Source organism: Corvus cornix, chromosome 5, assembly GCF_000738735.6.
Source record: "Corvus cornix cornix isolate S_Up_H32 chromosome 5, ASM73873v5, whole genome shotgun sequence".
Taxonomy (NCBI): domain Eukaryota; kingdom Metazoa; phylum Chordata; class Aves; order Passeriformes; family Corvidae; genus Corvus; species Corvus cornix.
Genome location: NC_046335.1, coordinates 49,292,034 through 49,313,645, shown reverse-complemented (window position 1 = coordinate 49,313,645; position 21,612 = coordinate 49,292,034). Strand labels below are relative to the sequence as shown.

At 42.9% G+C, this 21,612-nt stretch overlaps 1 protein-coding gene across 1 annotated transcript; it reads right to left on the bottom strand.

The window, feature by feature from the left end:
• Window positions 1-28: 28 nt before the first annotated feature.
• Window positions 29-14,475, bottom strand: TPH1 (tryptophan hydroxylase 1). The gene is made up of 11 exons (XM_010393183.4): window positions 14,384-14,475; window positions 10,406-10,543; window positions 9,272-9,455; window positions 7,807-7,907; window positions 7,056-7,123; window positions 5,587-5,783; window positions 5,003-5,138; window positions 4,368-4,494; window positions 3,163-3,258; window positions 2,623-2,756; window positions 29-2,300 (listed from the first exon to the last, which is right to left on the bottom strand). Exons 1-11 carry the CDS (start codon window positions 14,450-14,452, stop codon window positions 2,126-2,128), a joined length of 1,425 nt encoding a protein of 474 aa, XP_010391485.2. The 5' UTR covers window positions 14,453-14,475; the 3' UTR covers window positions 29-2,125.
• Window positions 14,476-21,612: the final 7,137 nt, after the last annotated feature.

The following is a 21,612-nucleotide window of genomic DNA, read 5'->3' as shown; positions in this document are numbered from 1 at the left end:
CCGAAGTAAAGGGCTTTGGGGATTTTGATAATTTCCAGCAACTCATTTATTTCATTGACATTTAAGCCTCCACAACGGTTTTAAGTACCTAAACTATCACCGTTTTACAGAAGGTTCGGATGGGTGAAGCCAAACATACACGTTGTTAGTGCCGTGGAAGTGCGTCTTCTTGGTAGTACTTCTAGCAGTTTACTTTTGTTACACAAGTGCAAATAAACATACAGCTGCTGTTTTTACAAAGCATTTGAAAGTAGGTGCTAATTTAACAAGTTTAAGAACTCCTACTTGAAATGTAGACATAGTTCAGACAAGGCTTGAAGTAACACAGACCTGTTCATATTTCAACATCATAAATCCAACGTTGTTAAAATTGTAGCTGAATATTAACTATTATCACAGAAGCAGACAAAACAGATCCTCCCTTACTACTCACTTAGAAGAAGGTTTCTTCTTTAGAAAGACAATGTTCCTAAAATCTGTTTTTAAATTAAGTGTAATCTAAGCCATAAATGTTGTAGACCATAATTCTACATCTTAAATGCTCTTTAAAACAAAGTTGTAGCAGGTTAATAGCCACAGAAGCAACAATCTAGTCTTGATTTAAACAGTGAATATTCTTGGAAAGGTTGGCCTGGCAATTGCTTATGGAGCAGAGGTGTCCTACTAGAAAGCATATGAAACTCAAGCTAATTTTCAAGCACAGAGGTTGATGAAAGTCCTTTCAAGTTCTCAAAATCCTGGACTAGCATCTCCAGTGTATTTAAGATTTCAGACCATTCTTCCAGCACGCTTTCTGGATTTCCTGATAAGATCTACCTCTGAAAAAACCAGTGCCTAGGGTGCTATTAAATACACCCTGCACATCAGATTCCCCACTCAAATGTCTCACATCCTGCACACATGTCCGTGCCAGGACAGGGGCAGCAGAAGCTCTGCAAGTTTGCTACTATGCAATGCAGACAATTCAGCAGGACACTACTTCCCACCACTTTTAAAGTGCTCTGGAATTAGGTATACTTTACACTACAAGGTAGTTTGTTGCCTTCATAGCCACAGAATTCCTATGAAATGCTTGGGCCTTTCAGTTATAGTTAGATTGATACGGGATGAAGGTGTTCAGGCCAGGTAAAGAAGAAACTAAACATATCTTTGTGCAGCTTGTGTAGGTCAAAAAAGCGACTGAGCAATCAACAGGATACTTATTTTTACATAAAGCACACTGATCTATGAACTTTGGGTGTTATTTTAAACTTTGATGTTATTTTAGAGCCAGTTAAGCTATTTGAATATTAAGTTGCAATTTGGAAATGGTTTTAGGCTTTGTGCTAAATCAGTGCTTGATGGCTTGCTTTATTTTTTGCTATATTAATTCAGTCAGGAAAAAGGCAAATATTATCTCTGTAAGGAAAGGTCTTCCCTCAGGTGCAATACCCAGGACAGCAACAAAAATCCTGACTTAGCCAATAGCAAATCTCTTAAAATAAACATAATTAGGATTTCATGCAAGAGCTGTATCTCTGCCTTATACTAGACGCATGCCAAACAGCACACTTGCAACTCTTTGTGGCAAGAATAATCCCTTTGAAAGCAAGATTTGACCCGTCCCTTTTATCATGTTGAACCTCCAGCTATTTGTGTCCTGATGCCTGCATTACAATCATTCAAGTTTCAAACTTAGTAGCACAGACTTAGAAACACTGAATTACCACAGCTTCCACCCTGTCAAGTCTTCAATGCTATACAGTCAGTAGCACCGACTGCTGGAGTCAGAAATGGAATTTTCCCCAGGGGGATTTATTCCACTTTTGCCTTGTAAGCCACCTCCTGCAGCACCTGATCCCAGTCCTGATCCACAGATCACACTTTTTCTTCAGTCAGGCAATTTCTCTGTTCCCCTACAAGCCTCTAAAAGGCAACTCTGGACATTTTTTATCTAAGGGGGATGGAGGAATGCATTTATGTGACGAAATTTACAGAGAGCAACAAGATAAAATTGTTATTCTTATGGGCCATTCACTCTTCCATGTGTAAAGGAGTGAGTACTGCATACAACACATTATATGCCTAGAAAGAAATCAGTGGGGGAATGGGAAGAATTGGATTGCACCACGGTGCTGACAGGGTGTTAAACTTCCAGCTGCTTGCCCATCTTGCTGAGGGCATCGCTGACAATGTCCAGCTCGTGGCGCAGCTCGTTCACCACGCTGGCGATGCTTTTCGTGTCTTTCAGGATCTGCACACTCTGAGTGTAGGGATTGTACTTCACCCCAAAGGGGCGCTTGATGGTTTTTGCAAACTCTCTATTGAGGTAAAAAAAAAAAAAAAAAGAAAAAAGAGTGTGTTATAACCAAAAGAGGGTGTTGTAAACAAGACATAAACCACACATGCATTCTCAGTATGCAGCCAGTATCAATAACCACTTTTCTAAACTACTTAAACATAGTTCTAATTGTTATATATCTCCCACCCAGTACATGGAAGACCAAGAAAATACTAACCAAAATCCCAATGCTGTGAAAAGTAGTTACAAAACTAATAAGAATAAAAGGGTTTGGTGCTGCTACAGAGAGATGTTTAAAATCAAATCTGCTTTCATAAAAAGGTGTGGAGGGAAATCTGTACCTCATCTTTTCCTTAGCTTCTTCAAAACTTTCAGAAACAAAGTAAACCTCCTGGAAAGTTGTGATGAGACATTCTTGCTTGCAGGTGACCTTTGGATCAAAAGGCTTGACTTTGGCGCTGTCAGAGAGTGAGTGCTGGTGACGTGTTATCATGGGTCAGAGGAACATCACCATCCAAAGAATTCAGGAGAAAGATGATGCAACAAAGTGAATAAAAAGGATTATGTGACATGATTGTAGTGCACTGCATCTTAAAATTTTTATCTGCAGATGAACAGTGATTAAAGCCTAACAAACTGAATTATTCTGAACGGTCATATTCTGCCAGTCCGGGTGAGAAAAGGGATTCCACAGACACGAGGCTCATGTATAAACAGAAGCAGTATTTTCAGAATCTGGTTAAACTAACAAAACTTTAATCTGGAAATAGTTACTCAGACTCTAACATCAAGAAATTATACTTCATGAAAAGCAGGGCAAAACAGTGGCAATAATAATGAGGTACAAAGAGAAGAGGCAAACGAGCAGTAGCCATTCTTACCTTGAGCTCACTAATTGAAGAGAGCAAGCCAGCCCCATAAACTCGTAGCTGTCCCTCTTGCTTGCACAAGCCAAACTCTACCGTGAAGAAGTAGCACTGAAACAGAGAAAGAAGTCAAACAATTCAGCCTTCATCAAAGATACTGTGGTGAACTAGATGCGAGCATTTCTATCTGTAGGTGGCATCAAATAGCGGCAAATATCAGATAGTTATCACCCAGTTATCCTCAGATATTTAAAGAGGAGGAAAGCCAGAATGGAAGGGTGAAGAACCACAGGATTGCATGTTTCTCATGAGAAAGGTGGATGTTACAGATCACCCAGCTGGGCTGGAAGATGCTAATGTCAGTGGCAACACTGAGGTGTAAATATGTTTTGAAAAATACTGACGTGAAATCACAGCCTCAGCTTAAAAGAAACACTGGATGGAAAGGATCTGTGAGTGAGAACAGCCCAGTACAGTTTGTTTCTCGTTTGCTTAGTGTCCTGTGAAATTAAAGACGTTCAGTTCATTGGATTTCAGGATTTCTGCAGCTATACCGGAAGGAACACTATTTTCATAGATGGCTCAGTTCTGCTCCCACTGAAGGTAATACAAGTTTTACCACTAGCTACATGAGGTGGGAAAAGAAATTTTAAAAATCAGCAACCTAATTCTTGCATAACTGGAACCAATTATTTTTCATCTAAATTTACTTTTAATCTTAAAATACTTTTCCCAAGACATCCAGAGACTGATATCCAGAAAATTAATTTAGTTTATATTATTTTAATTTCTTGACTGAAAAATATCTAATGCTAGCACTCAGCACATTCAATACCATGTAATTTCAATTCATTCTACACATTAAAGAAATAGAACGCTTTCAAATCACTGAATCATGTTCCCAGAAGTAAGACAACTTTGTCTGAAAGAAATAGACCATAAAATTTCAGTCTGCAAGAAGTAGTCTACCACCGAAGTTGAACCATTACTTGACACTAGAGTGAAGAAAAATACCAGTCATATCAAATTTAAAGTGGGGTTTTTTTCCTAGCATGGAAGATTTTTTACAAGCTTTAAAATCCAGGGACCAGTGAAACACACAGATCTAGCAGCTGGTGTGGGTAATGTTGACACAAAGCTCAAAATTTATTCGATGGAGTGGGATCAGCCTAGTAAAGCACAAAGCTTTTGATGGAATCCCCAGGCACTCAAACACTCACCGTTGCCAGTTTTTGGACGGCCTCATCTGATGCCCCAAGTGATGCAAGACCAATTTCCTGGGAGAACTGAGCAAAACTGGGTTCAGCCAAAAGAGGGACATGGCCTAGGAGCTCATGGCAGGTATCACTGGAAAAAGAAACAAAACAAGAAATCTCATGATTTGTCTTTGTGGCAAAGTGAAAAAGCAGCACCACTGAACAGATACAATGTCTTGCGTTAAACTTTAATATCCAAAGGACAGAAAAGTGTCACTCATTTATCTGAAAGCAGCCAAGCAGGTCATACCAACCATACCAACATATAAAGGGCATAAAATCAGATTTTCAAATGAAGTTGCCTAAAATTAAGATCTGAACTCCCCATTTGTGAGGCAACTGGCTATTAACCTAAGTGCACACAGTGACATTAGTAAGAGATCTCCAATAACATGTTGTGTTTTTGAAAATCCTGCACTTATGAAGGTGGTACTTCAGCATGCTGTAACTTCATTACATTCAGCATGAAGGCTGAGTCTTCAGCACCTTAAAAATAAGTTTTATGCTGGTGTTCTTGAACAGCTTTTAAGTAACTTGGCTCTGGGCAAGCAAGATCCAAAACTTTCTCTCAAATTCTACCACAAGATTAAATGACTCACGGCTCTGGTGTATAGAGGGGGTCCGAGCTGTGTCTGACATATTGAGTGCAGTGAAAAACTCGGAATGCTAATCCTGCCAAGAAGTCTCTGGGTGACAAATATCCAGCAACGGGGCGAATGGTGAAGCCTGTACGCTCTGAAAATGAGCAGAGAAACTGTACATTAGTTTAGCATAGGAGGCACAATGTTGGCAGCTTTCCTGCTGGAACTGGGTGACAGCCACGGCACTACCTTGGCTCAAAACCACGTGAGAAAATGAGGCGTAGGCTTGAGAATGAGCAACATTTTTTAAAATGGACCTACCTCTGTGCCAATGGATTTCCTAGGATTCCATGCCTAGAATCAACAATATAGCCAAGTATCTCCCTAGCCAACCCTAAAAATCTTTTCAGACACTGCCTGTCAAATGTCACTGTATGCATTGAAAACACAATACATTAAAGAGGAGGCCAAAAGGCCTCCTAAAGGACCAGAACGAATACAAGTCACTAAGGATGTTCCCTTGTGCCCACAAAACAGTGGGATTTGCAGTGGACCTTGGTTTATTTTGAAAATTAGAACATTTTAGAAACTCAGCACATTACCTTTCAGGAAACGGGACACATCTTCCAGCTGGGGGATATTGTCTTCCCTGTACCCACAGTGTTTGCTGAGCAAAGGGAGGTTTTTAAGGTACTCTCTGCAGGCATAAGTTGGGTAAAGATTGTTAAGCTCTCGGTACACAGTCCCCCAAGTCTTGATCTCCTCCTCAGTGAATTCAATCTTGGGAATTGGGTCACCACTGCAAGGAGAAGAGGAAGAAAGGACATTCCTCAGTAAATGGCTAATAAGAGGTGACTTAATTTACCTACTATTACTATTTAACTCCTGTGTGACTGCGCCACTTGGCATTAGACGCTGTCAAATACACAGTGAGATCTGGTCTATGTCCTGGAAAGCTTTTAGTCTAAGGACTTGCCTTTTTTTTCACTTTAACCAGTTGTCAGGAGTCTTTGCATTGAGCTCACTTAAAACTTTGTTTCTGTAAACAGTTTTAATTGTTTAATGCCAAGAGTAAGGTTTAAAAACCTGTGTAATCTCTTCACAGCTTCAGGAGCTGATGACACATCCTTTTCCCTGTTGGATTTCTAAGTCTGCAATTATTTTCCATTACCCTTTAAATTTGTTTTAGGAAAAGAGAATTCCATAAATTAACAACACATTGTGTGACAGCAGCTCAATATACACATCAGGTAAAAATCATACCTCTGTGCAGAGGAGACAAGTACCTCTCTGAGCATATTAATTTTAGTCTCTCTTTCCTGTTGAGGCGTCAGGACCTTGAATAAAGGGGATTATGGCAAGGGAAGTGTACGCTGCATTTCCACTGCCAACTAAGGAACTGGCATGGAAAACGTTTTTCCAGGGGAATCTCTGTCAACAACACATTACCAGTAAGCAGCTTAGGACTGTGGTAACCAGTTGTATTAAACACACAGTGCAGTGGAACTCTAAATACAGACCTTTCCTAGGTCATTTTCAGTTGAGGAACTTGACACCTAAATTCAATCAGGCCACATGAAAATCACGCTTAGAAAGAATTTACAGCACTGAGTTATGAAACTCTTACTGCTTTAAGATCTCCACCCCCCGCTCCCCCTCACAAGAAGCATCTCCAAAGACACAAGCTCTTAGAATTTCTTTTCACAGAAAACTTCTTATCTACACATCACACATGCTAGTTTTAACCAGGAAAGAAAATTCAAGTATTAACATTTGCCCAGAAAGTTTAGTCTCAGTGGTCACTGGGCTGTATACTGGGATTTGCCTCCCCTCCCTCTCCTTTGCAGAGCAGCTGGCCAAGCCACACCTCCTCAGACTGACCAGGGCTGCTTCGATCTACCTTCTCATCTTGCCTTACATCTCCCTTCCTTTCACCTCCTTGGCTCTGATTCCTGAGCTGAACATGCGTGTCTCAGCCTGACCTGAGCCCAGGAAGGTGAGCTCCTCACAGTCCACTCTGCTATTATTTCAAAGCACCCAGAAGGCTTATTCTGGAAGAATTCAAGCTTACTGTTTGTAGTTCATAGCCAGGTCTGCAAAATACTTTCGCCTCTTGCGATAGACATTGTCTTTGAAACCCTGGTGGTAAGAAAAGAAAACACAGTTCAGTGGGTTTCCTAGCCATAATAAATAAATCAATTTAAAACAGGACACTTGACATTTCTTCAGTTGGGGAATATAAAAGTATGAAGTGTAAGAATGAAAGGAGAGGGCAGGAAACTCGTAGCTGTAGTCTGAAATGTTTAACAGATGGGAACTGAGCAAATACTCCAAAGTAGAAATCAGCTGGTTTATGCATGCAACTAAACATTTTGTAGACAGGGATTCATTTTAGTCATATCAGTATTTATACAAACTTAGTTACTTGCTTGATTATTCTAAATTACAGAACAAATTGCCCATTTGCACTGCCCAAATACCAGTTTGGTTTCTCCAGTAAGGAAGAAAGAAAGAGGAGGAAGAAAGCCTGCCTCAAAACAGCTTTTATTTTTTAAGATTTTTGAATTTGTATGTGACCACTCGGGCCCCAGTCCTGGAGTTCTTGCACAAGTAAGCCCTGCAGAATGGCACAGGAACTGAATTCAGTCAGTCTTGTCTTAACTAAGAAAGAGACATGAAATCCCCAAGAGAAAGTACTCAGACCCCCAGAGGCGCCATTGAGGGGGAGGAGAGGGAAGAGGAAAAGCTGCTATTTTTTAAAGTCAGCTCCACAAAGGATGTTTCCAACTATGGATTGGGTGTAGGGAGGGAAAAGTACTTACAGGATGGTCAGCATCTAAGTCAGACCCGTACATCAGCACCCGGTTTGCACACTTATCCAAATCTGAGATCTTCTTCGGAAACCAGGGAATGTTCTCCATGTCTAGGGAAGGCATGGAATCCACAAGGTTATTAATAACACCGAGGGAGGAAACGCTACTTATGGTGGTTACAGCTCAATCTATAAATTAAAGGGGCACGAATAAGACAAGGGAGTCCTCTGCCTATCTGGCAGCAGCCTCCAGCTCACACTTCCTCCTCGGTCACTGCCACAGTCTGCCTACAGAGCGCAGCCAGCCCCAAAGCCTCCGGGAAGGAAACAGTTAACATGGGTTTCTCTGGCCCTTTGCTGTTGTTGGAGTAGCATCTAGAGGATCCCATGGAGACAAGGTCTCCCCATGTACAGCTGCTGGGAGTCTTTAGGGCACAAATGGTGCAAAGGAGAACAGAAGCGATTTGCCTGTGGTCCCTGGGCAGAGTGGGAGCAGGTTAGAGTCCTCCTATCCTGCTTTACTAACCGTGGGAAATGGATGTTTCTCCATGGTTAGGTACCTGGGAAGCATCCAGCTTTGCCTTGAGGGGTCTGGGAGGAAGAGGAACAGGAGGCCCTGCAGCCTGAGAGAGGTGCATCATTACAGTTTTGCTACCGACCACTTTGGGGTTATTTTTAGCCTAAAGGGTTTTTTTGCCAAGCTCTTGGCAGAGCAGTTAATACACTGTTTTTCTACCTCAATGCTCCTCAGTTTACTTTAAAAGGTCAGGAGACTGTTTAGGTTGAATTTCCCCTTACTTACAGCTAAAGTAAGCCATTTTATCCAAGAAGTCCAGACCTCTCCTTCCCAAGCACAATGACTGAAAAATACATGGGACCATCTTCCTGCTGCCCTGAACTTTGGGCATCTCTTGAATTAGAAGTAAACAGGATGTGTAGTATCTAAAGGTAAAAGGCACCTCTTCCATACAAATATAAGTAGCCAGTTATGACTAAAAGTGGGTAAAAAGGATAATGAAATCAAGAACTACATGAGGAAATTGCAGAATCCATTTTCCACTCTCCCCAGCGTCTGACCTAATCTGGGATCTGTCAGTATCACATCTCTGCCATTGTGGTGTACTTGAGCCCTGCACCCAGAGTTTTCCTACAGGCCAGCCTGCCTTGACCTGCACAGATGCAGGACTCCCACTGGTGCCAGCTGGGCTGTGCTGGGAAGGGACAGGAGCACAGACAGCAGACACACAGTTTGCAGCAGCCTGACACAGCTTGACACAGCCTGAACTCCCAGGTGACAGCAGACAACACAGCCCTGCTCATGTCAGCCAGACTAGACTCACACATAACAAAGACACAGGTACCTGGTGGCAGGTGTCTGAACACACTACACAAATGCAGGTGGGGACAACTATAAAAATATTTCAAACCAACACATTCAGAAGTGTATTTTCATCAGAACTGCCTTTTGTACCTACCATCTTCCTGGACATTGAAATGCTCTGTTGGGCTCACAGAGACAATGTTGACATGGGATTTCAGGAGCTGGAAGATCTCGTTCAGTTGCTCCCTGTTACTGTCACAGTCCACGAAGATCTCAAACTCAGAATTTCGTCTCTTGGACTTCCGTGACTCAATGTGTACCAGATTTACATGCTTCTCCTGTTTGGTAAGAAGTAATGTTCTCAAAGAGATGGACTAAAAACAATTGACTAAAAATGAGAATATCTTTTCAAACTGCTATTCTACTGCCATGAGCTATTCACCACCTCTGTGAAGCTGTTTTAGTTAATTGGATCTCTTGATAGCAGTTTGCTTATTGGAGGGGAGAAAAGGTTTGATTTTCTATTCAGAAGAAAGTGAAAGTGAACCTCTGTTCTTTCAGTTTTATTTACATTCAGGAAGCATATAAAGACACAGTCAGGCAGTTTAAATTCATAGACCTTTTTCTTTCATCTTTCCCACAGGAAGCTGATTAGCAAATTCACCAAAATGCCAATCAAGTCACCATATAATTATCTCACAAGTGTGCAAAGGATTTAAAAGCAGTAGTTTTCAGGGCATTAGTTTCACTTCTCTTTAATCTGAAAAATTATTTAACCATGTGTTTTATATTAGGAACATTGAGAAAACCCCAGGCTAAAACATGCAGGGCCACACACCAGAGCACAGTGGCTCTGCACATATTCCTCACACAATACCTGCCCAGTAGCTGTGCAATTGCAGCTCCTCTGTCACCTTCAGCCTGGCTGGGCAGTGTGACAAGGGTACTGCACTTAACACAGGCTGACACCCCAAGTGTCCACCTGCCATCAGCAGGGGCTTCAGACCACCTGTTATTCCCTGCCAAAACGTCGAGTGCCAGTCCTCTTGTCATGAGGGGAAAAGGCAAACCTCTCTCAGTGTTTAGTCAGTGCAGGTAAGATTTTTAGCCAACCATCATCTAATTTCTGAGGCATAAATTTGCCTTCATGGGTAATTTTGGGTGCAAAGTGGGAGCCAGGTTAAGAATCCTTATTAAATGGATTTAATTAATTCTAGTGTGTTCCAAAACTACCCTTACAATTTAAAAGCACAGAGCTGCTGTAGCAATATGGTTATCACATACATACCTGAAAGAGTTTTAATGCTTTTACAAGTCCTCCAACTTCATTCTTCAAGGAAAAAATTATGGCTGTCCTTCCTCTTTCAGATGCATGGTCTTCATTCTCTTTATTATCTTCAACCATCATGTAAGCTGACTTATTTAACTAGATGCAAATAAACAAAAAAAAAATGGTTTGAATGGATAGCAGTGCAAAAAGTGTAACTTTTCACATTTCAGGTTGTCTTGGGGTAATGCTGTGCTTTGACTGATCAACCACAAAAGGACAATTACGAATTAAATCATTACACAATAACAAGAATAAAGTTAGGCAAACATAGAATCTGTGAGAGATTGAAATACCAAGATATCTTTCTTTTAGTTGAACGATTTTAGGGACATCTTTAGTTATTCAGTAGGATGCAGAAAATGTTCTCGATGTATAGTTTATAATTAGCATTGTTACTGGGAGGAAGGGGAGCAATAAGATGTCAGCAGAAACAGTACATTGAACAAAACACTTGTTAGCAAGTTCAGTGAACACTGGCAAAGGGAATAATCCAAATCCCACAGGACACAGGTAGGAAAAGATGAATCAGGATTCAGTAGATCAGAACTGAAAAATCACTGCCTTTCTCTTGTTACATAACTGTAAAACACTGTTTTCATAGGGCAAGGAGACAAACTTAAGAGGTAAAATGTTTTGCTGACCGGAATCTCCTGGTTATAGAGACAGTCCCTCTCTGATCAACCACAGCCAAGCTGCTCCATCTTCTTTGTCCCCTAATTCGTTTGTCAAACCCTTGGCATAATCACCCAAATCACACACTAAAAGTTCAGACACCCCACACTGTCAGACTGTGTGGTTCTGTACCTTACTAATGGTCATGCTCCTCACTGTGTGGAAATCAGCAGATATCACAGACCATATCCTTAGCTACATGTAGCCAGGCCATAAAGAGAGATAATACTGAAACAGTGAAGAATGGGGAAAATGCAAAGTAAAGAAAAAATACAAGGGTTATAAGCAGAGCCTGTCTCTCATATGTCTTCAAACCTTGCAAAAAAGAAAGAATAAAAGATGAGGTTTCTGAATGAGTCAGCAAGAAAGAGGAGAGGAACAATGAAGGCACATTATTGCTATTTGGAATTATTTTTTGATCTGACACAGCTGTTAAAGATATCACTATCTTGGGACATTTTTAGAAATGAAAAGAGCAAAACAAAAATGCAATCAAAATGCACCGGTTCCACTGATTCCCTTTTACAGTCTCTCCAGCTTTAACCTCTTTAAAATAGATAATGCTGAACAGCTAAATGTTTCTACCTATAACTGAGAATTTTGAAAAGAAAAACCAGCTTTTACCTATCTTTTATCAAAATGTTCTCATTCACCATTCAGATTAAGAACGTAAATCTGCCTCACAAAATAATTACATTACTTTCATTTTAGATTGAGTGATTTACAATGAGGCAGATATTTGATGCTGCTCTAAGGCTTCAAGCAGGTAATTAGGCATGGGATTCCAAAGTTGTGTCCTATGGAAAAGGTCCAAGCCCACTGATGCTAATGAAAATATTTGGATTTCTGACTGGGTTCCCACCTCTAATGAGTTGCCACGATATGATGAGCCTGGACAATAGTGTCAGACCATCACACCACACCATCAGCTTGAGTCCAGACATCAAGTTCTCTGCTGAAACTGTTTGGCAGGCCCAGTCCAGGTTCAGCTGAGCAGCCTGCAGGTTTCCCAGCTCACTTCAGTGTCAGATCACAATTACAAGAGCCAGGAACAGGCACTGAGCAAAGGTACTTCAAGCAGAAAAGGAAAAGCTAGGAGCACCACAATTACATACAGGTCATTGGTCGTTGTCTCAAGTGTAGAGAGGCCATTTGTGTGAGCCAAATCCTGTTCAGATGATACAGCTGTAGGAGATGCTGTGTGCAAAGAAGTCTCTGTTACAAGTAGAGTTAGGTGGCAGTCTTTGAAGGCAATGAATGTAGGGCTGGTTTATGTAAGTGGCTAATATGCAGCATGTTGGCTTGACTCCACATTTAGGAGCATTGACTTAAGCCCAGATCAGCCTTTATGAGATTTGGCACAGTTGCATGCAGTGTTATGAGGTGCACAGCTGGGACAGACTACCTGCACCGAAAACGAGTGTTCTTCTTTCATGTTTTGCTGCTGCAACTTACACTGTGTCTAGGATCAGGTGACAACATCTGTAAAGTTATGTGTTTAAGAGATCAATGAAGAAAATACAACAAAACACAGAATGTTCTTATATTAAGCCCTAGAAATGACCTCTAACTTAGGAATTAGAAGTTGGACAAGAGAAATGGAGATGCCTACAATGCCAAATGCACACCATTTACATATTTAACCCTACACCAAAGCTAATCTTCTGCTTTAATTAAAAAATTAACTGAAGACAGTAATGCAGCAGCCATTTGGGTGTAAGGCAACAGGAGAAAATGTTAATGCAGAGACAATCCCTCTCCTCCAGTGGCTGCACTTCACTTATATTTTATTCTCTATCAGTAACTCAGCAACCCAGCTCTAATAAAATCTGACACTTTTCCTTTGCATGGTAACACATTTGAGCTTTTTGGAGGGTGAAGGGGAAATTAATATTGCATTGATGGCTTTTTATTAATTATGCAAGTCATTAACTGATTTTCCACCAACCTGACTCAGTCAAGTTGATGAAAGTACACACACATAGAGGTATTCTAAATCCTTTATTTAGGTAGATAACCAGGTGCTGTCTGGTTAAAGACTGCACCTTTTGGGACCCATAGCAATTATCTTCCCTTTCTCCTTCTCCCCAAAGGTTATTCACTGAGAGAGAGATATTCGAGGGTGCATACTTTGTGCTTTAATTGTTTACATTAATAGCTAACCACGATTTAAAATTATCCAAACATATTTGCTTTAAAAAAATTACATTTTAGAGCCATAAATTGAAGATTAAAAAATCTTTTCAAAATATTTCATACTGACTGACAGTAATCATGATTAATAAAAAATGTCAATGGGCATTTGATATTCTCTTCCCTTTAAGTAGCTGCTTAGTTTGTCACTGTCCTTTTGACACACTTCTAGGGAAGGATGAAGACACGATATTAGGAGTGACTACAACTAGATATCACAATACGTTTTCCAGCCACACCAAAGTTCTTCCTAAGACTTAGCTCTTAGACACCAACCCAAAAGATGTGCTGAACAGCTTATTTGGCTTCCAAGTATCTGAGGGATACAGCAAAGCAATATTTTTGTGAAACTTTACTCCATTGCTGTCAGCTTCTTGTCTTCACAAGGAGTTTTACAGACTTTATCAACTGCACAGTATCAGTAACTGCAGCCAATGCATAAGTGCTGATTTTATCTGGTCTTCTCTGATGCACTAAGCAAATTCCCACTATAATGTGGAGTAACCCAGGAGTGAGTTTTTCTGGGCTATATCACACCCTCTGTCTCCTAAGCAATGATGCACCAAAAGTTGCTTAAGTACCTTAACTTCATGTGCTCGCATTTACACTTTGAGACTTTTCCCCCCTCTTCTATCCAGGAACAGCAGCATAACCAGTCCCATCCCAATCCCAGCGGCACTGAACGCTGCCGCCGCCGCCGGAGGAGCCGCACCCCAGGGCTCTCCAATGAGCCCTCTCCAAGTAACCGGGGCCGGAAAGCTCCCTTTTTCCCCAAATCCCCGCTCCGAGAACGGCAACAGCGAAGCGCCCGAGCTGTGACTCCACAAAAGCGGCGTTTACTCCGCAAGACAGGACCGATCCCGAGGCCGGTCAGCGAGGATCCCATCCCGCTCCTCCCGTGCTCACCCCGCTCCTCACCTGCGCCCATCCCGCTCCTCCCGTGCCCAGCCCGCTCCTCACCTGCGCCCATCCCGTTCCTCCTGTGCCCACCCCGTCCCCTCACCTGTGCCCATCCCGCTCCCCTCACCTGTGCCCATCCCGTTCCTCCCGTGCCCATCCCGCTCCCCTCACCTGCCCGGCGGGGTCCCGCGGGCTCGGCGCCGCCTCCAGGGATCCGCCGCGGCGGGGCGCGGGGTGCATGGCCGGGGCAGGCTCAGGGCAGTGCCCGGCCCCGCCGGCTTTATGGAGGGGCGAGAGCCGCCCCCGGCCGAGGGGAGGGATGCAGGAAGGCGGGGGCAGGCGCTGCCCGGCCCAGCTGGGGACGGGGCGCGTTGACCCTCTGCACAATGTTCGCCCAGTTTGCAGAGCTGCGATGCTCGGATGCAGCCACCACCCGCTCCCCGTCGCTGCACCCCAGAAAAACCCGCACAAGGAGAAGCCCTTTCCCTCCTGAGTTGCGCCTCCTCGGTCACTCCAGAGGGATCCCGGAACACTGACTCTTTGTGGGTAACTCTGTGGGTTTTGCAGTTAACATAAATTTGCATGCCGCGGGGTTGAGGGGAGCGAGCATTTGGATGGAGGGGGTCTTCCTCCATCGTGTCCACACAGGCGCTTCCCAACACTCGTGCACTCCCTGTGAAATGCTCCGTAAGCTGCCTGTGGGAAAGGGAAGGCAAACTGCATCAGAGGTGAGAGGTGGTGAGGGCTGGGCCCGTAGCAGAGGGGCTTTAAGCAAAGTGGCCTCCAAGGCTACAGGGAACCCAGCAGTGAGGGGCTCCCCTAAATTCTCTGCAGCACTTAGTGCAGGTTGCTGTCTCAAAGTGGAACACAGTGGGCAGGTGTGTTGAGCTCTTCACTAAGAGCAGCAGTGCATTTCTGCTGTGAAAATAAATTGCAGCGTATTACTTCTTTTCTCAAAAGCTCCTGCACATACAGGAAGAATAACTACATTTCTATTAGCAGAAAACTACACCTGTTCATATCATTTATGTTGTCATTTATTTTCTGCATACATCTAGACATGTTTATAATATAAAAACTCATGGTTTTTAGACTCCAATAATCCCAGTCCTCACTGTCTCCTCTCAGGTCAGACTTGGCAACATTAGGATAAGGGGATTTGTGGTCCACAGCAGAAGAAGCAAAAACGTTCCCCGGGAACATAATCCATTAGTGGCATTACAGGTCTCTTGGGGAGGAGAGATCGATTATTTTGTGTTTGAGCTGTCCAAAACCAAAGACTCTGATGTTTTTAATGTTCTTTTGAAACAAACCTTTCAACGAAATGCTCAAAATCAGCAGCAACTAGTTTTACTCTAATCTACTCAAGTATTTAGTATATTAGTATATACTAATATACCCAGTATTTTGCTCCTCAGTGCCTAAAATATTGAAACCTTGATTCCAGCTAGATCCCTTAGACACTGGTGTACCATACATGGTAAATTGTATTGATGAAGCCAATACACAGGCTGACACCTAAACCAGGCAGGCACAGTCACACTTGCACCAACATCTGCAATGATATCAGGGTCTTCCTTCTTCCTAGAAGGCACTGAACTTCAAACAATCCTGTTTCTAAGAGGACTGAGGGTGACTACCTCAGCCCTTCAGACACAGCATGGGATTGAAAGAGCATGGCTGTGAATGATGACATAGCTGGAAAAGCCTTTTTTTTCCAGTTTGCTAAGGGGACATATTTTGTAATTAGATGCTTCAATTTTCCCTGCATAAAGAAAATGCAGTATTTATCAATATATGTCTTAGCTCTACAACAGGCATTTCACTTCCTTCCTGAAGCATTGATCTCCCCATCAAATGAGCTGCCTCAGAAAGCAAAGAATTTGTAGGATCTTTACCCAGACTCCTAAGCGTATGAGAGCCTGGTGTTAATGATAAATCTGTAAACACGGGCACAGTAAGACATTTATGATAGAATATGACTAATCTGCCAATTTTCCCTTGCTCAAATGAAGCAATAATAATGGGGAGCCCATGGGCAGCTTGACCTATAACTGCTGAAACAGTGGGACTGAGGTCAGGAATGGCCAAGGAAATTTAACCTAATATGAAATTAATTAGTTACATAACAAGATAACTGGGATGCCCAGAGTTTTGGGGAGCAGATTAAAGCTGATTCACTGGTTTAGGAAGAAGTGCTTGTTCACCACAGCCAATACTGCGTGGTCTGAAAGGGCAGAACCACAAAGCATGAACTGACTCAATTACAGCCTGTTTTCACTGGGTGCTCACTGGAGCCTGCTCTGCTCCTCTCCACACAGGGTTTCCAGCTCCTAGGAATCTGTGGATGGCTTTACAGGAGAACTACTTAAAAGGTTTTATCCAAAAGCTGAATCTTCACAGTTCTAGGGTTGCAGGGCTTTGGAAAACTGTCACTCTGTTACGAGCACAGCTGCTGCTTTGGGTTTTCACAGACAGAGGGACACTTCTACCTTTTCCCAAAAGCTGGTAGCACGTTGTACCATTTAGGAGTGATGGCTTGGGCCCCTCACCACAGAAGAGAGCGATATGGCACAGCAGTCAGGTATGGAGCGCAACACATACAGGGCAGCAAAGTGCACAGGAGCTACCCTGCTCATCCTGGCAGGAGGTGGCACAAGCAAACACTGACACAGAAAAGGTCTGAAATGTGACCTCGTTGGTCTGCAGGAGCACCAAGGCAAAGAGAGGCCAAAAGTTTTCAGTGGGATGTCAGAAATCTACACAGACCCTGAGGTGGGAAGGAACTGTGAAGGACAAAGACAACTGGGGTATCAACACCATAGGAAAACAGGCCTCCTCTTATGCCATGGAGATAAGTGCTTCATTTTCCTCTAAAGCCTGCAGGAGATTTCTCACATATAGCCTCTCATACAGACAAAGCCCTCCAGACAGATAATCAGCACCTGAGGATGGAGCACAGGTCTGACCCTGCTCAAAAGTGGGTCAAGCTGATCACGTTTTGCAGGACAGGGCTTTGCCATGTGCAGCTGCCACAAAACCTCTCACACTGGCACAGAGCAACCATGGTAGCACTCGCCATGAAGGCTACCAGAGTGGATTTCAATTATGTTTTCCCTCATAATTCCTCATTAAATGAATTCTCCTCTGCCACATTCAGATCCAAGTGAGAGAGTGGTGTCAGACTGAAGTCCCATGTTTTCTCAGTCCTTCGCTGGAGTAGCTCCAGGAGCATCAAGCAGCTCCAGAAGAGACCACGAGTCTATTCCTCCTTCCCATCTCTGCTAACTCTGAGGTGACTCTGCTCTAGTTTTCAGAGAGTTTCTGTTTTGTCCTTCAAAGCAGAAACTTTACAGCAAAGTTTGCAATCAAACAGTGGTTCTGACACTTGGGGGTACACATTTGTAGATAAATGCCCTGTTGATTTTTAGGCTGAAAAGTATTAAAACCAAGCTGTCACACTTGCAGCTCTTCCCCTCCCTAGAGAGCCACAGAGTAAAGGATAGTTTTTGCTGTCTGAAATACAACAACATAAACCTTCTGCCCTACCTCTCCATCCCACTCTGAGAAAGTTTGCTCTCCATGGGTCAAAAACATAGGGACTCAACGAACCTGGCACATCTTTCCAGACACAGCACAAGTCTCATATTTACCAACACTCTGAGGAAGCTGGTCTAGAGGGAAAAAAAAAAAGGTGGAAAAAAGAAAAATCAGGGTCTCCCAGGGGTTCCACACTGGGGAAGAGACAGAGTCAGAGGGTGATTTTGTTGAACTGGTGAGGCAAGAACCATGGAAAAGCAGGTTGGGAATGATCTGTAAGGATATTAATCTTCTGCTGAAAGATCAGATTATCTACCTGAATGCAGCAAGACTGGAGGAGAGAATCAGTCAGCCCTAAAGTCTTCTCAGTCCCATCAAGGTCATCAGTGGGAATTACCTGATCTCCCCATGTGATAGGAGAAAGTGCTCTAATCTACAATAAGGCAATTTCACAACATCACTTCTGAGGTATAAACCCCCTTGGACTTGATTTGGCCCAGCCATCTGCCTTTCCAAGCAGGACCATTTGTCTGAGGCAAAGTGGCCACTTGAAACCTTTCCAGAAAAAGGTATGAAGTGTTAACTCCCTGAACAAAACAGGTTTAATACCACTTAATACCAAGCCTGCTCTAATCATAATTACTTTCTCCAGAACAGACAACTGGAAATTCTAATCACAGCCCTCTGCCTTTCTGTTAATTAACTGCTGCAGGCAAGTCATGCCTTTAAGAATCTCATGGCACTTAGACAAGCACTGTGGAAGTTATAGGGAAGAGTGAAGAGGAACATGATGCAGCCCTCTGCACAGTTTGTTTTCCAACATAGGTTTTACAGATCTTCCTCATATTCTGACTGAATTTTTTCAATGCCCTTGTATAGTGATGCCAAAAAACCTGCTGGTCTGACAGTCTGGCTCGTTTTCTTCTACTGATTTTTAATATTTATAAAGCATTTATTGTCACAAGACCGAAGCAGCAGCATTCACTTCCAATCACTTTCTAGTCTTCTTTCTCTCAACCTTTGACTTCTCTCACATGAATGAGGTAACCTGTGATTGTGGCTTAGGTCATTTACCTAAACGCAGGAAGTTAAAAAGCTCCAAATCCAAAGCTTTTCAAAATTTCAAAGAAATGTATGGATCTGAAATCCCTGTCTTTCTATAGAGAATTCTTCCATTTTCTCCCTTCTTCTGCAAACCACAGTTCTTCCAACAAACTCTTCCTAGAGCAATCACCCAGCCTTTCACCAGCATGAGGCTGTGACAATGTCACACCCTGAACTCAGAGTAACCTCCAAGAAACATCTGGAATTCCCTGCCCCTGAGAAGGGAACCACATCCCCATGAGGGTGGTTTAGCAATCGGTTAACTATTCATGCTACTGAATAGTTGTTGATTAATAAAGCATTTAATTCATAACCAGTTAATATGCAACAAAAGGAAAATGGGGATTTAAATTACACAATTATTTAAAACATTTACAAATACCTTTTTCTAGTGAAAAGTGCAAGAACCAATGAGGCAAATTACCCTCTCAACGTGACTCAGCCAGCTGTAGTATCAACAGCCTTCAAGCACACTTATTTTGAAAAGCCAGAGCTGCTGTGTCAACCTACTGGAGCACATCCAGCCAACAGACCATTCACTGTTTGTGTATTTGCTTTGGACTGTTTAAAGAAGTAATATTAGCCCTTTCGTCTGAGGCAGGAAATATTTTTCATTTCACAAAAGCTAAATAAAATCAGGAGTGACATGAATTACTTGCTGCTCTGAGCAAACAAGGTGTAGTTTTTCCTAACCACACCTTTGTAAACTTTTTAGAAAAGGTTAGTTTAGCTGCTGCTGGGACAATGGAGAAACCAGGCTCTGGTTTGTATTCTCTAGTGAAAATAATATCGCAAAATTAATATCAATCAGCTACATTTCAAACCAAAGTGTTTTCTGGCTGGGAACCAAAGTCCAGAAAGACTCTGGAGCCACTGGATATAGAAATGCCAATTACAACTTCCTTTTATTTCCTTATCAGCTCAGTGTTGGTCAAGTCACCTCAAGTTAAGCATGGTCCCCCACCAGTCAGCAAAGATTCCCTGTGTAACTAGAGCAAACAGGATTTAGTCCAGCCAGAGCCATCAGCCAGAGGTGGGGAAAGCCAAGTGGAAAAGCTCAACAAACTGAACTGCCTGCTGCCTAGAAATACAGTGCAGCCTGGAGAGGACAAGGAAATGTTGTATTGAGCCTTGAGGATTCTGCTCTGCTCGGGCTTGCAGCCCAATCCCTGTAGCTCAGGCAGGGCTGAAGGCTCACAGATGGTTTCACAGCAGTCTGAGCCGAGGTCACAACTCTGCACTGCACCAGTCCTGGCCATCAGCCCCAGAGCCCTGGCAAGGGGAGGGAGGCTGAGAAGCTGCTTAGTGTTGATGGCTCTGGCACCAGGTACAAGGTGCAAAATGCCATAACCTGAAAATGAAAAACAAAGCATCCAAAAAGAGAAGAGTGTGCGAGAGCCTTAGGCAACCTCAGCCACCACCACTGAAAACAGCCAGTCATGGCATTCAGGGATTACTTCTGACCAGGTCCTGATACTTCTCCTGATGCCTTAGGTTTTAACTTTTGTATTTTTCAAATCCTGTACTGCCTAGTGTGTAACTCTGAAGTTTCGTGTGGCCTGTTAGCTGCTGTTCTCTCGTGCTGGTTAGACATAACAAGCCTCTCAAGGTTTGCTCTTCAAGGACACCTTGGTTGTCCCAGGCCCCAAAATGTGTAAACTAAAAGCCTCTGAAGAGGAGGGGTAAACTTTGGGTAATTACATCATTAGATGAGGTTATAATTGGCAAATTAACCCTGATATGCAAATAGACCAAACTTATAAAAGTGTGAAGAACCTGTGACCCAGGGTCCATCTTGGGTGTAGCCTTTTGACTGCCCAGGGTGTACCTTTGAAGGCCCTTCAAAGAAGTAGCTACTTTTGTTCTCTTATTCTTGTCTAGCCTCTGTTTTCAGGTAGCCACTTCCATCACTTCAGGTAGCATCATCCATCCCTTAAGCACAAAGTGCAGTAGAAGTGGACTCCATTCATTGAGAAACCACCCTGATAGCATTATTTCTACTACATTATCATTACAAAACCTCGGGAATTATCCAGTGCTTTCACATCACAAACACAAAGCAAAACAGTCAAATGCATAAATAAGCCTGCTGATAAGAGCAGTCACGGAGTGTTTGTTAACCTCAGCCTGTTGGCCTAATTAGTAGAACAGCAGCATATTGTGTATTCAGAGTGAGGTGGAAGAGGAACAAAGGAGAAAGCTTTGTACTCACTAATGATATGAGTAAGCAGAGCTCAGAAAGCGAGTCAGCAGACTTTGATCCACTCCGGAAAGAGAACAAGAGCTCTCCAGGTACTTCTGACACAGCCTCACCAGGGGCTTGTGCCAGTAACCAGCCTCTGCCATCTTCACACTCATTTAGAAAGTGTATCCGACATTAGATTTGCTGAATGTAAGAAGCAGGCAGACTGTATGCCGTGTGTTTCACACACCCTACACATAGCGAGGCCAAGGGAAACCAAGAGATGACTCCAAGGCCCAATCACAAAAGACACTGGGTTTGCCTGCTACAGCAGGTTTTTGGTACGTTTCACCCCCGCGCTGTAGATGATCAGCTTTTCTGAAACAGAGGACATGGTCAGATTTTTCATTCCCAGCCAGTCTGTTAAAGCCCCTCAGGGCTCCACAACAAAGTGAGCTCAGAGGACCATTCCTTGTTCACAGATTTCAGACATCTCCCATCCACTGAAGCCCTGAAATCACACAGAGAAACAGATGATAGAGGGCAGCCTCTGGTCTAGACACTGGCCATTGAC

Bases quoted from the DNA above. Each gene is read 5' to 3' on its own strand.
- TPH1 (XM_010393183.4), bottom strand. From the start codon at position 14,452: ATGCACCCCGCGCCCCGCCGCGGCGGATCCCTGGAGGCGGCGCCGAGC. The intron at 5,784-7,055 runs GTAAGCTTGAAT...TTCTCCTTGCAG, and splicing joins CTGGCTATGAACTACAAACA to TGGTGACCCAATTCCCAAGA. The intron at 2,301-2,622 runs GTACAGATTTCC...TTACCTCAATAG, and splicing joins GAAGCTAAGGAAAAGATGAG to AGAGTTTGCAAAAACCATCA.